At 44.0% G+C, this 15,071-nt stretch overlaps 1 protein-coding gene across 1 annotated transcript in view; it reads right to left on the reverse strand.

Moving 5' to 3' along the window:
• Positions 1-14,083, reverse strand: part of ME3 (malic enzyme 3) — a 133,292-nt gene extending 119,209 nt beyond the window's left edge. The window contains exons 1-2 of the mRNA XM_042459094.1: positions 13,953-14,083; positions 13,599-13,808 (exon numbers count right to left, since the gene is read on the reverse strand). Of these exons, the coding sequence (XP_042315028.1) occupies positions 13,599-13,772 (174 nt within the window). The 5' untranslated portion in view covers positions 13,773-13,808; positions 13,953-14,083. The remainder of the gene's footprint in view (positions 1-13,598; positions 13,809-13,952) is intronic.
• Positions 14,084-15,071: the final 988 nt, after the last annotated feature.

Below are 15,071 nucleotides of genomic sequence, written 5' to 3' on the forward strand. Positions count from 1 at the left end.
TTGTGGAATAAGGAACAACTGAAAGAGCATAATAAAATATGAATCCTATCTTCCCACTTGATTCGTACATGAAAAACATAGGCCGGGAGCAGATGGAAAGGAACAGCAGGTTTGTCCCCAGTCTTTCCTGATTTGCAGGGAAAAACCACTGACTGCACCACTGGCTCCCACAACAGCCCAACCGATGTGCAGTCCACACCACCACTCCTCCTTTGCAAGGAAGGACCCACTATAACCGAGCATATGTGGCTACAAGCTGTGCCGTGCCATTATTTTTTACTGTTCTGTCGAAAACACATGCACATAACTGAACAGACGCTACACTAGAAGCTGCCAATTGCATCCCATCCCACCTAGCGGCCAACCCATTGGATGCCCATGCGACCAGCCACTTGATCACATAATCGATCAGCTGCAAATCGGGGTGCCCAGTGATACACTGGCACAGCACAATCATAATGCCTTTCCTGTACATAGCCCTTTCCCCCCATTCCCCATCAATTAGAGAGGTCACAAGTTTGAATTTACAAGACCTAAGCATCCCTTGTTGAGGACAGGGGGTCTTGGAGATGTCTCATCCACAGGGTCGGCATGAGTCCAGCTTGACTTGAGGGCAGTTAACAACAACAGGAACTATGCACCTCCTGTTGGTTAGTCCCAAGTAGAATGGCACCATTCAATCAGCTGTTGAACGGTAACCCAATATATAGGTAAATCCAATCAATTCATTGGTTTTACTCCAGTTGGGACCAACAATAGCATTTAGTCCCATGTGAAAGGGTTACAGTTGTGAAACTCTGTTTATGAAATCATAAACTGAGTAAGTCTCTTACAGAAGGGGGGAAGTACAACTGCATGTGTATGGAGTTTAACAGAGATTTATGACACCAACAGAAATCTGGAAAAGACTGTATGAATAATTTAGTCTACTGGCAAAATTATGCTATCACTCCTGTATGGTGAAATGATCAATTCCTAAACTGGGCAGACATGGCAAAGACCTCTCCCTGCAGAGCTCCAATGCAACTCTCCACTGGACAGTAATTCTAGGCAAGTTTATTAGGAAGCTGTTATGACTTGGACTTTCTTCCAAGAAAAGGGCTTTAGGTTTGGTGTAGTAACCACAAGAAGCCCATGGATCTGACCTGAAAGCCCTTCCTGTTCCACAACATGCAGCATCTGGAAGGAGCTATGTCTCATGATGGAGCTTGAATATTTCAACCAAATGCTGAATCGACGACACCAGGATTCACAAGGGCCTTGTGGATGGCTCACACTTGTGGCTTTACTGCTCCCAAGCAACTGGGTCATTCCTTGATCTTGGAAGAAGTGTAAACACAGCTGTTCAGATCTTATGCAGGCCAAGAGCTCGGAGAGGTTTTCACATTACCCAAGATCTTTCTTGCAGAAATTCCAAATGAACCTGCTTCTTTGAGTAACTTTTATAGACTGCAATACATGCATCTGCCAGCATCTGGGCATGTGGAGCCCTGCCCATGGCATACCAGGTGGCTACATATAAGGTGCCAACTGCCAACATAGCTGCCAGTTTTGAAATCTGGTGTTTGCACATAGAGGTTGCATATATAGGCATGCCTCAGTTAACACTGGCTAGGACTGTGAAGCTCCTTTTAACAAAGTCTTTTTACATCTGTCCAGTGTCCTGCTTTTCCTTCCTCATCTAGTGGGATGTTTTCTAGCAGCATCAGCCATAGGGTGGCAATTCTCAACTGTCAGAAGTTGAAAAACACAGCTCTAGAGCAGTGTCTGATGTTAAATCACAAGTTAATCACATTGCGATGTAACAATAAGCAGACATTTAACACAGGATAGCAACATACTGGCTCTCACTGTCCAATTGCTTCTGCCAATTGCTTCCATCCAACAAGCCAGAGAAATAATCTTAAAACAAATCCTAGGCTATATCTCCGGCTTGTCAAAAGAGAAATAAGCCAGAGGGTCAGCAGCAATCTAAATGTACCTTCAGTTCACCCCTGCTCTCAATATCAATTGGCAACCTCTACACAAATGCCGGTGCTATCTAGCAATAAGCATTTAGCAGTGCATTAACACACTATTTATCCATGAGAATGTGGGACATGGAACCCCAGTCAACAGGATCACTTGCTACTTTAGCTGAAGCTGAAAATAAAAAGAAAAGTTTAAAAAGCCCCCCCCCCAAAACCCAAATACCAGTACACAAAAAATAGTTGTGCTTCCTTTCAAGATTTCAGTCAGCTAGACATGACCTTCCCAGGCATATTTCACTTCAGCTGCCCATAGATTATAAGCATCCCCTGCCCACTAAGCATGCTGAATCTCAGTGAATTGTTTTGGATCCCACTGTGATGTCCTGCCAGGACTGATTGAATTTCCCCCTGCATTTTCTTTCATTTTGGTTCAGGCCATAGATTATTTTAGTGTAGGAAAAGTTCATTGTATTAGTTGTGGGAGGAGCTGTAGGATTCCCCTGCATTTGTTCCAGGTTTGGTTTGCCCTTTCCCAGCATGCTCTGTTGTAACTGGAAGCTTTTAGTTGGGGGAGCAGTCTTTGCTGTGAGCAGGCAGAGGGTTGTCTTTTTGGTGGCAAACAGGCCCAGACAGCCGGAAAGGGCATTTCTTACATGTTAGCCATTTCAGTTACCAGGTTTTAGCCATTTCAGTTACCAACTTAGCCAAATCAGTTACCAAGTTAGCCATTTTAGTTACCAACTCAGCCAAATTAGTTACCATCAGCAAGCAAATAAAGGAGTTCAGGAGCTGAAAGACCTTGCACCAGCTCCATTGAGTGAGGAGAGCAAACCAACATCAGACCCAGAAAGATGACATCCGGAAGATTGCTGAAACTGTAAAGTACCTTTTGTTTAGAGCTGGGGAGGAGAAAACTCTTTATTTTTGTCCTTTAAATTAAATTTTCCCCCTTTTGAACTTTACATTCAGCTTCAGAGCCTTTTTGGGTAAAGAGTTTGATCTCACCAGGGTACCAGCGTTGCACACCCAAACCTGTCACCACCTTTAGTTGGGTGTGTCTTCACACCCACCCACCCCCACCCCCAGGATCTGGGCTTTTTCACCCTAAAAACTGCCAACCTTGATGTTTTCTTGCTTGGACTGTAAATTTATTTACATGTTATGTGTTAGTTCTTATTGGTTAATTCCAGCTAAGTAGATCTATTGAATCAATTGTTGGTGAGTAACAGTTAGGTAAATCCTACTGATTTTGTGGATCTACTTAGTCGAGACATTCATTAAGATTCAGGCCTACCTGTGTGTTGCATACAAAATCCAAATAACAGAAAAGAGTTGTGCTTTAGAAAGTGGAAGATCTTCTTATTTCTTAAACTCATTTCCCCCTCTTTTCCTTACATGAACTGCAAAGAAAGTATTTTATTATACCTATCAGATAAGATCACCAGTGTTCTGTTAACATTCCTTTGGGAGCAGGATCTTGCCTGTGGGCTCCCTTGTTCTTATCTGTTGGCTATTCCATGAACTCATTTCCAGCAAGAACAGATCTCTTATTATTTATCAGCTATGATAACTCAACACATGATTCTCAAAGATGCACTCAAAGCTATGAGTTTTGACCCACCCGAGTGACACAACCCTCTTTTGAAATGCCAGTGTTCATCCACTGGGAGTGGAGCCAGAGGCTTGGAAAGAAAAAGACTCCATGGATCACTTAGTCCAATTTTTTAAATTGCCAGATGAAATCATTTTTGTTTTTTGGAGAGGATAAAAATGTTCAGTGCAACAATGAAGGCACGCACACACCAGTACGTTTACTAGTGGAGCTGGCATTCCATTTTTGAAAGCATCCAAATCATAAGGTTCTAAGTTAAAAAATGTGAAAGACGTTCCAGGAAGGAAAGTTTCCCCTCCCTTCCTCCTTCCCCATGAAAAGACCCACACAGTCCATCTCACACAGCAAACTTTATAGGAGCTGTCCAACATGCTGAACCTATAGGTTGTGATCCTATAACTATTTACCAGTCGAGTTAAGCTAGGATAGTACAGTGCTAAACTATGCTATAAAAGAACTAGACAAGATCTTGAAGTGCAAAGATATTTCACTGAGGACTAAAGTCAGAACTGTCCATGCCATTTTATTCTGCAACACTATTTATGGATGTGAGAACTGGACAGTGAAGAAAGCTGATAGGAAAAAAAATTCTTCGGAGATATTATGTTAGAGGACTGCAGATCCTGTGGACTGCTAAAAAGACAATTAAAGGGGGCCAAGAGCACACTCAAGCCTGAACTCTCTCTAGAAGTCAAAATAATTAAACTGAGGCTGTCGTTCTTTGGTCGTATCATGAGAAGATAGTAATGCTTGGCAAGTTAGAAAGTAGGAAAAGAGGAAGATCACATTCCAGATGTGTAGACTCAGGGGCTCTATAGACTGCTCCTGGCCAGATCGGGGTTGCAGCAATGTCATGCTGTGGTCCCGATTTAGCCTTTGGAGGGCGCAAAAAGGAGCTTAAAAAAGCAGCTCCTTTTTGTACCCTCCAAAGGGTGCCATAGCCATGGTGGCACAGCTATATGTTGCAGCACACGGCATCATGGCACCTTGGGGTGGAGTCAGCAAATGTGTCATCAGGACACTGCACCCCGACTCCAACCAAAGTCCAGCATTTTGGGATGGTCTGCATAGGGCCTCAATCAATGAAGCCACAGCTCTGAGTTTGCAACACCTGAGCAGGACTGTTGATGCCAGGGTGACTTGGAGGTCTCTCTTTCATAGGCTTGCCATTTCTTGAGGCTGACTTGAAGGCAGTTTACACACACATACAAGTTCACTGGAGTGCCTATGATGAATACCACTGTAATGCAATCTTTGAGAAATGGTGAATGGGTATACTGTAGCTGTCATCACAATGTGCAATGTACAGAAGTAATATGTAATGCACCATGCACAATCCACACTGACACTCTAAGTGCATAACTGTGCTTATATAACAGCTCTGCATGCAGAACTTTGTTCCTATCACTTTGCCTCTTCCACCTGGATACATGCATTCTGCATTGTTCCCCCCCCCCCGCAAAAAATCCCCCAGTATCTATGCACAGCATATTTTATGTCAGTAAAAGAGGCTGACTGTCTCTCTCCAAACTTACCTATTTTAATTAATTTTGACTTACATTTTAGTGTTGTTATTTTAGTTTTAGGGTAAGGGATAAGGGGATATGTACTTTTTCTTATGTTTGTACAGTACTATGTATTTTATTTATGCATTTCATTGTAACCCGCCTTGATCCTTATGGAGAGGCAGGATTTAAATAAAATCTATTATTATTATTAGTAGTAGTATGGGTAGTGGTTTGAGCATAGGACTTGGACTCTGGAGATTGGAGTTTGGTTCCGCACTTGGTCATGGAAACCTTTTGGGTGACCTTGGTCAAGTCATACCCTCTCAGCCCCAGGAAAAAAAACCATGATAGGTTCGCCATAAGTCAGAAATGACTTGAAGGCACATAACCACAACTTTACCAACAAGATTCTGGACCATTTGGCGATAAGGTTCACCACTTTGTACAGCTTGTTTAGAGCAGGGGTCGGCAACCTCAGTTCCGCGGGCCTGATGCGGCACGTGGAGGCCTTTCAGCCGGCCCCTGCCGCCACCGCTGCCGATTGCGGCTTTTTCTGGCTCCGAGCTGCTGCCATTTTGTTTTTCAAAATGGCGGCGAGGTCGCGCGAGACTTCACCGCCATTTTGAAAAACAAAATGGCGGCGGCCTAGAGGCGAAATCTCGCGCGACCACTAGAAAGGTTGCGTGAGACTTCGCCGAGGCCCACTGCAGCCACTGGAGCCCTTGAACAGGGCTCCGACGGCGGCAGCGGGCCTCTGGGAGGCCCGTTGCCATCGCTGGGGCCCTCCAAGAGGCCTGTTGCCGTCGCTGGGGCCCTCCAAGAGGCCCGTTGCCGTCGCTGGGGCCCTCCAAGAGGGCTCCGGCGGCGGCAGCGACCCTCTGGGAGGCTCGTTGCCGTCGCCGGACCCCTCTTGGAGGGCCCCAGCGATGGCCAAAGGGCCAGCAAAGAGGAGCAGGCCTCTAGCACTGGCGCCCCCGCTGGCTTTTTTGCTGGCCTCTGACGGGGCCTGGGGCCTCGTCAGGGGCCGGCAAAGAAGGGGAGGCCTCCAGCACTGGCAACACCCGCCGGCTCTTTCCCTGCCTCTGACAGGGCCTGGGGCCCCGTCAGGGACCGGCAAAGAGGAGGAGGCCTGGCCCCCGGGGGGGGGGGTGGAAGCTCTGCCCCCCGGCATGCGGCTTCACCCCTGGAGGGTGGAAGCTCCAACCCCCCCGGGGCTTCGGCCCCCCAGTTGTCTCAGGGACAGCAACCCGGCCCCCGGCTCAAAAATGTTGCCTACCCCTGGTTTAGAGGTTTGGAATGAAACTAATGTCACTGATACCATACTGTTCAGGAGGGCCTCAAGGTAGTAGTAATTGTTTACAGGGGTTGTAACTAAGCCTTATGAGGAACACTTAGGGAACTGTGTATGTTTAACTTGGAGAATAGAAGACAGAGAGATGACATAACAGACATCTTTAAATATAAAAAGAATATCACCTAGCCTCAGGAGCAGCAGAAAACAAGTTGGCTCCATCTTCTATGTGACATTCTTTTTGCTATTTAAACACTAAACAATGGATTCAACGTACAAAAAAAGAGATCCCACCCAAATATCAGGAAGACATTTTTGACTGTAAGAACTGTTCAACAATGGAATAGACTGCTTCGGGGGATAGTGGAGTCTCCTTTGAAGGTTTTTCAACAGAGGATGGATAGGCATCTCTCAGCAGTGGTTTGCCTACATATTCCAGTATGACAGGGATTTGCATTAGGTGGCCCTTGATATCCCTTCCAACTCTAAGATTCTACAATCATATCATCTTACAAGTTGGCATTAAGTTCTCATATAATTAATTTGTGGTAAGCAAGACCTCTCCCAGTGCATGTTCTCCTGGACCAGTCTTCTTGTTTCTGTGTGCTCCTTTCACATACTGTCCCATCATTTAAAAAAAAAAAAATCTTAATTACATTTATAGTCTGCTTTTCCTTCAGTGAGGAAAGTGTCATACATAGATTTCTTCATCCCTACTTCTCCTCCCAACAACCCTATGAGTAGGTCAGGCTGAAATATGCAATATCATCCAGTGCATTTCTGTGGATACTTCACACCAGGAATTCGCAAGTCCCAGTCCAGTCCCCAAACCATTGTACTACACTGTCTCCAAGGCTGAGTGAGAAAAGTTCTTTCCAATATTCATACTGCTGTATTTATTCATGCTTTTCTAAAGAACGAACTGAAAGAGTTTGTGCTAAAACTACAGCTGCAAGCTCAAGTTTTGATAGCTGGAACACACTACTAACATGGCACAGAGGGAGAAAAGAAAGCACAGCGTTAGTATTCAAAACACAGCAGTTATTCAGCATCACTTACTACCTTGACTTTGCTTATATAGGAAAAGCCTCTGTTCCTGAAGCTGAGGATTTACAAAAATAACTTTTGATTCTTTTCAAATTCACACAGGGGTTTATAAATCCCCAGCAGCACTCTGAATTGTGCTTGGAAACAGATCCGTTGCCAGTAAAGCTCTTATTACAAAGCGGTGATGTAACTAGCCATGTTATTAAAAGTTCTCAAATTCATCTTCCCAAATGAACCTTTATGCCGATTTGCATCTCTGCCAACAAGGTCAATTTTTGCAACTTTAATGAGGTGGCTAATTTATCCTCCCTCGTGCATTTACGTACCCATTCTACAGGACTTTTTAAAAAGAAATAATTTGAATTTAAGCAATGGCTGGCAAATTGTAATGAATTTTTGATTACCATATGTGAAATCTCTTTGAGTGGCAGGTTCCTGCCTTGCCCCATTTCACTGCTGGTTTGATTCAGCTGTATAAGGATAGGCTTGAGACTGGCAGCCCCCTCAAGTGGAATATCAACAAATGTATAGAAACACACACGTCACACTAACAAAAGGCTCTTGAAAAGTTTAATGGAAAACTGGGGAAAGAACTTGCTGAATTGGGATATATTTATAAATTCCTTACCATTAGCAGAGGTAGCAGAGGTATGAAGAAAAACAATGGTGTCATGGTACACTATACCTATTAGTACACAAGTCCTAAAATTGCACAGGGCCTACAAACTCTAAAAGCACCAGATCCCATGTGATCTTGGAAGCTAAGTAGGGTCAGCCCTGGTTTGTACTTGGATAGGAGACCACCAAGGTATACCAGGTGCTATAGGCCACATTTCAAAGGAAGCAACTGGCAAACCACCAGTTTTCCTTGCCTATGAAAACCCTATGATATTCATGTTGTCACCATAAGTTGACAGGCAACTTGAAGGCACATATTTATTTATTTATTTCACTTCTATGCCACCTTTCTCCCAAAAAGAGAAAGCTCACAAAATAAAACATACACATATTTCAACATATTACAAAAGGAATCTCTCCAGAGAAGGTTTTGACCCCAGAGAACTGATGTTTATATCCAAATTTATTGCTTGCCCAGTCAATGCTAACAAGCCATTTTAAAAGCTACAATTTAAAAGTGTGTTGTTGTTGTTGCACGCCTCCGAGTCATTTTTTACTTATGGTGACCCCAAGACAAACCTAACTTGGCAAGTTTCTTCAGAGAAGGATTGCCATTACCATTCTCTGAAGCTAAGAAAGTATGACTTGTCCAAGGTCACCCAGTGGGTTTTTATGCTTGAGTAGGGAATCGAACCCTGAATCTTCATAACTGTAGTCCAATGATCAAACCGCTACATCATGCTGGCTCTCCATGTGAATATGTGCCTTCAAATCACCTATTGACTTATGGAAAAACTATGAATTTTATACGATTTTCTTAGGAAAGGCATACTCAATGGTGGTTTACTAGTTCCTTCCTCTGAAATATAGCTTACAGCTCCTGTTATTCATTGGCAGTCTCCCATCCAACTACTAACCAGGCCAATCCTGTTTAGGTTCCAAGGCCAGAAGGCTATTTTTAACTGTTTGATACTCAAATCTGAAAATGTATGGTCAGGGTCACAGTTTGCATTCTCCTTTTTCCTTATTTATCTATTCCACTCCCACCACTGTGTAGCTATGCTTAAAAAAGAGCACCTGAGGAAATAGGTTGATATCCACAAAAAGCACAGACTAAAATAGATCAGTTAGTCTTAAAGGTGCTGCTACATTCCTCTCCATAGGTTTTTTCCCAACCTTTTTACAACAAAAGGGATGACTCAGAAACAAAAAGCTCATTCAAAAGTTTTCAGTTTCTACGGTGCAGTTCTGCTGCAATGCTTTGAAAAACTGCAAGGAAAAAACTTATTTTGGTGGAGCTGGGAAGTCACTCTTCTGCCAGTTTCCAGTCACGTTCTTTTAAAAATAAAATAAAATTGCTGACTCCTGAATTATACATCTGCAAGGTGTGGAGGGGCACTTCTCCAAAAGATAGAGAAAGGGCTCATCCGGAAAGATATAAGTCTCTGCAAGTATCAAGAGCTTTCAGTTCTTATATTCCCAGGTTTGCATCCAAATGCTTTCTTGACATATCCAGGGTACCTTCCCGGGTGCTGCCCCATATGTTCTTCTCCTCTACCTTCCATGGACCACATTGCATCTAGTTAGACCCATACGACATTTCAGAAATCTGTTTTCCCCATTTTCCACAGAACATTCTTCACATTTAGGTGTTATAATCAAAGTGCTAAAGTGCTTTACTGGTTGAGTCTCCCTTATTCAGAATCCCAAAATATGAAATATGGCAAAACACAAAACTTTTGTACTGAGTGGCCAAAATGTTGCTGTTGTTGTTTTGGGCCTTCCAGTTTCTTTTGACTTATTGTGACCCTAGGGTGAGCCTATGATGGGGTTTTCTTGGCAAGATTTGTTCAGAAGCGGTTTGCCACTGCCTTCCCCTGAGGCTGAGAGAATGTGAGTTGCTCATCGTCACCCAGTGGGTTTCCATGCTCAAGTTCCATTACATAAAATGTCATAGTAAAATGGTGTCCCTTATATAAAATGGCAAAAATCAAGGTTTCCTTTTGTAATCTATATATTTTTAAATATTTTCCAGCCATGGGTGGTTGAATCCATAGATTAGGAATCTGTGGATGCAGAGGGCCAACTGTATATGCAAATACAGGTTATACCATTTTAACTGTCAATTTTGTAAGTTTTTAACTGTATTGTGTTTTTTAGACTGTAAACTGCCTTTGCGTCCCAGTCTTGGAAGAAAGCAGGATAGAAATCATCATCATCATCATCATCATCATCATCATCATCATCATCATCATCATTCCAAAATCTAAAACACCACTGGTCCCAAGTATTTCAGGTAAGGGAGGCTCAACCTGTAGCCATATTACACTAGTTCAGGGGTAGGCAACCTGCGGCCCACGGGCCGGATGTGGCCCAGCAAGGCCTTGGGACCGGCCCCTGCCCGGTCCTGCTGCCGATTGCTGCTGGAGCCTTTCGCCTCTCGTGTGAGGGCGTGGGGCCTTTGGCCTATCAGGAGGAGGCGGGCAAGGGGGGCAAGCGGCAGGCAAGGGGGGCAATTGTCTATAGAAGCCTCCCAAACATGCATTTATATTAACATTTTTTTAAAAATCAGCAAATTTTTTTTGCGTGTCCTCCATCTTTTTTTTAAAAAAGTGTCCTCCATTTGAAAATTTTGTCCTACATTTGTCCCGGTTTATTTATTTAATTAATTCTTTTAAAAATTAGTTAATTATTTAATTTTTGGCTTCGGCCCCCCAGTTGTCTGAGGGACATCAACCCGGCCCCTGGCTCAAAAAGCTTGCTTACCCCTATACTAGTTAAATTTTAGGCTCCTTGACTCGTCGCTCCTGATGACAAATCAGGTAAATGCGACGGTCAGGAGTGCCTGTTATCAGCTTCAGCTGATACGCCAGCTGCGCCCTTTTCTGGAAGTAAGGGATCTCGAGACTGTTGTGCACGCGCTGGTAACCTCACGCCTTGACTTCTGTAATGCACTCTACATGGGGCTACCCCTGTGCTTGACTCGGAAATTACAACTGGTTCAAAACATGGCAGCGAGGCTTGTCTCAGGAACAAAGACAGAAAAGGAGTGTTGAAGGGTCGACTTAGGAGGAAAGACAAGAAGCTCCGTCTTGGACATGTTGAGCTTCAAACACCGATGGCGCATTCACTGCGAGACAGCTGTGAGGCAAGACGAGATTTGCTGTTCAAACCTTGGAGAAAGGTCAGGGGTGGAAAGATACAACTGGGTGTCATCGGCGTACAGATGGTAGGAAAAACCAAAAGAGCTGATGAGTTTACCTAAGGACAGTGTGTAGAGAGAAAACAGAAGGGGACCCAGAACAGAGCCCTGGGGAACTCCAACAGATAAAGGAACAGGAGATGAAGTCTGACCACCTGCAACAAAAGATCTGTCTGACAAATAAGATCTGAACCAGTCGAGAACAGAATCTGAGAACCCAAGGTCAGAGAGTATGTCAACTAGGAGACAGTGATCAACGGTGTCAAAGGCTGCAGACAGATCAAGAAGGATGAGAACAGAGTAAAGGCCATTAGCCTTTGGCCCGTAAAAGGTCATTCGAGATCTTAGTGAGAGCTGTCTCAGTGGAATGCCTTGGGCGGAAACCAGACTGAAAGTTTTGTTTGTTGTCAGTTATACTTTTTTTAAGATATAGAAAATTGTTGTGTATTTGTAAATGGGTTTTTGTATGTTCATTTGATTGTTTTAATGAAAATACTTTTAAAGAAAAAAAAAGCAAGCAAGCAAAGGTTTCACTACCTTATCTACCCATCTGGATAATTCTGGATAAGAGATACTCAATCTGCAATACAAACAAGACAGCCAAAACCTTGTTCAAAGGATTTTAAGCAGATGGCCATCTGTTGGGGGCATTTTGATTGTGAGTTTCTGCATGGCAGGGGTTGGGCTGGATGTCTCTTGTGGTCTCTTCCAACTCTATGATTCTATGAGTAGAGATACATTTCATTGTGGAAAATAGTGGGTTCTTTTAAACAGTCTTGGAAAGGGGATGAAAACAATCTACAAATAAAATTCATTCACAATTTACAAATCATCTCAATAAGCCTGCCAGAAGAGACTAGAACACAGTGCTCTTTTAAATTCGGACAGTGTATTCAGCTGACAAATCTTTTCTGGCAGGTCATTCCACAGTCAAGGAGAGGCTGAAGAAAAAGTATAGGATAAGGATGTTGCTGTTGATGATAATAATAATATAGTGTGTATAAAATATAGTGAGAGACAGCATGCCGTAATGGTTTGATAGCTGACCAGGACTTTGGAGAACAGGGTGTGAATCCCTGCACAGCCATGGAAACTCACTTGGGCAAGTCACACTCTCTCAGCCTCGGGGGAAGGCAAAGGAACACCCCCTCAACAAATCTTACCAAGAAAACCTCATGATAGGTCTACCTTAGGGTCGCCATAAGTCGGAAACAACTTGAAGGCAAAACAACAACAACAAATATATACAGATAAGTGTGGTGCAGTGGTTTGAGTGTTGGACTATGACTCTGAGACCATGGTTCGAATTCCCACTCAGCCATGGAAACCCACAGGGCGACCTTGGGTGAGTCACACACTCTCAGCCTCAGAAAGCCCTGTGATAGGTTCTGATTCAGGGTCAGAAATGACTTGATGCGCACCGGAACATAGCAAGACAATAATTGATCACAATGAGAGCCTTTAGGCTGAAGAGCATTGTATAAATATCATAAATAAATAAAGATGGTGGCATTGCAGGGATAGAGTCCTTGAACAGCTTCTTTTCTGCTTAGGACTTTATAACATGGAGGCAAATTGGAGACAAACTGGTTAAATCCCATGCAGAAACAGGATTTTAAAATCTGCAAAACACCCGCTTTTTCAGGTTGTTTTTCAGACACGTTGGTGTCAATGAGAAATAATGTGGCATTAATAACAATGGCAAGTACATTTCACCACTGTGCCATCAGGACTCCTCGAAGTTCCCAAAAGTAAAAAGGAAGGGGTTTTGTCAACTTTGCGTACTTACTAACGTCACGTTATTTCCCATTGACGCAAATGTCGTCTGAAAATCTACCTGCTTTTGCGGTTTATTTCTAATTTCTGTTCAGGTTCACCCTGAACATCATGTGAAAAACAACCCACTTTGGCAGGGTTTTTTTCACTTTAACTTTCTGCACAGGATCCGTTCCGTGTGATAAACTCCATGGTCTAAAACAGTTCTCCGACCGAGTAACATAGAAGTCATCAAGCACACATCTTATAAAACTGTATCATTTTAAAAATGTTGTAAGCTGCCCTGAGTCCCAGTCTTGGGAGAAGGGCAGGATAACAACAACAATAACAACAACAATCAACTAATAGTGGGCTGTCCTTCAAAAGGAGTCACATACCCTCAGTCTCAGGGGAAGGCAATGGCAAACCTCCTCTGAACAAATCTTGCCCATGACAGGTTCATCTTAGGTTTACTCTTGAAGGCAAAACAGCAACAACCACTAATGCATACAGATAAAAAATGCTACAAAATGCAAAACAAATGAATCCAGTAGAAGATCCCTTGAGCCTAGAAGAGAGTAGGCTTTGGGCTGACCTTGTTGAGGTGGGGGTTTCTGGTGATGTCGTAGCCCCTCTTTTTCACCCCCAAGATTTTAGGGGGGGAAGAGTGGCAGCCTCTCTTCTGGGGGCAGATGAGGCAGTGAGGCCCCCTTGTGGGCCCGATCCACCGGAGCATCCCAATTCTGCATCTCAGGGACAGCAGCATCATAGCTTTCTCCAATTTGCAGGAGTTCTGGAAACAAAACTGGGTGATGCAAAAGAGGTGTCATTTAGTTCAGAGGGGGAAAAAAGAGCCTGCCCATCCACCCACATAACCCCCAAATCTCAATTTAATCATGTCCCCAGGGATGTACGGCATTTGGAGCTTTGCAGAGGAAGCATGGCTTACTCTTGCCTATGGAGTTTTTCCTTCCCCCAGGATCAGGCCCCTTGGCTTTTTTGCAAGTGCATCCAAGCGGCAGCAGTGAGAGAAGGCGACCCTGGAAGAAGTGAAAGCAAACCCCAGGAAGCAGATCAAGTAACCAGAGGATGCAGTTTGCAAAAATAGGCAGACGCCTTCCCCTTTGCAATCTCTCTGCCCACCCCCCTTCCTTCCCACATCTGCTTAAGAAACTGAGATGCAGCAGAGGGAAAGGGAGTTTGCAGAGTTCCTGATTTTTGCAGAAGGTGCTAGCTAGCTTTGGGGGTTCCCATCCCTTGCAGTGATGCCCAAACTCTGGCCTTCCGGATGTCTTGGACTTCAGCCCCCAGCATCCCAGGCGATTGGCCAAGGTGGCTGAGGCTTCTGGGAGCTGTAGTCCAATCCCCCCTGAAGAACCAGAGTTTGGGGATCACTACTCAAAGCAAGCCTTCTGAGCAAGCCTTGCTCTCTCTTCCTCTCTCGTCTCTAGTTGCATTGCATCTGCACTGTAGAAATAATCCAGGTTGACATCACTTTAGCTGCCATGGCTCAGTGCTGTGAGATTCTAGGAATTGTAGTTTGTTGTATCTCAAAACTACAGTTCCCAGAATTTCGTGGCATTGAGCCATGGCAGTTAAAAGTGGTGTCAACCTGGATTGTTTCTGCAGTGTGGACGCAGCCAGCTGCCTGTTTCAGTTAGGTGTCAGGAGGAGAGACCTTTCACATTACACAGCTGCATCTACACTGCAGAATTGATGCAGTTTGATATTGCTTTCACTGCCAGGGTTCCATGCTATGGAATACCGGGATTTTTAGTTTTGTGAGATATTTAGCCTTCTCCATCAGAGAGCTCTGGTGCCACAACAAACTGCAAATCCCAGGATTCCATAGGATGGAGCCGTGGTACTTAAAGCAGTGTCAAACTGGGTTAATTCTGCAGTGTGGCAGCAGCCACAGTTATAGCATTATGATTCCTCTTGAACTGCCATCAAGTGCATCCTTTGGAATCCTGAGATTTGTCTTGTCCTGGGATATATAGACTTCTCTGCTATTTATTGCCTCAGCTAGGTACAAACCCGCCTAGGGTTTCATGGGATGCAGCTATGG

Source organism: Sceloporus undulatus, chromosome 3 (assembly GCF_019175285.1).
Source record: "Sceloporus undulatus isolate JIND9_A2432 ecotype Alabama chromosome 3, SceUnd_v1.1, whole genome shotgun sequence".
Classification (NCBI taxonomy): Eukaryota; Metazoa; Chordata; class Lepidosauria; order Squamata; family Phrynosomatidae; genus Sceloporus; species Sceloporus undulatus.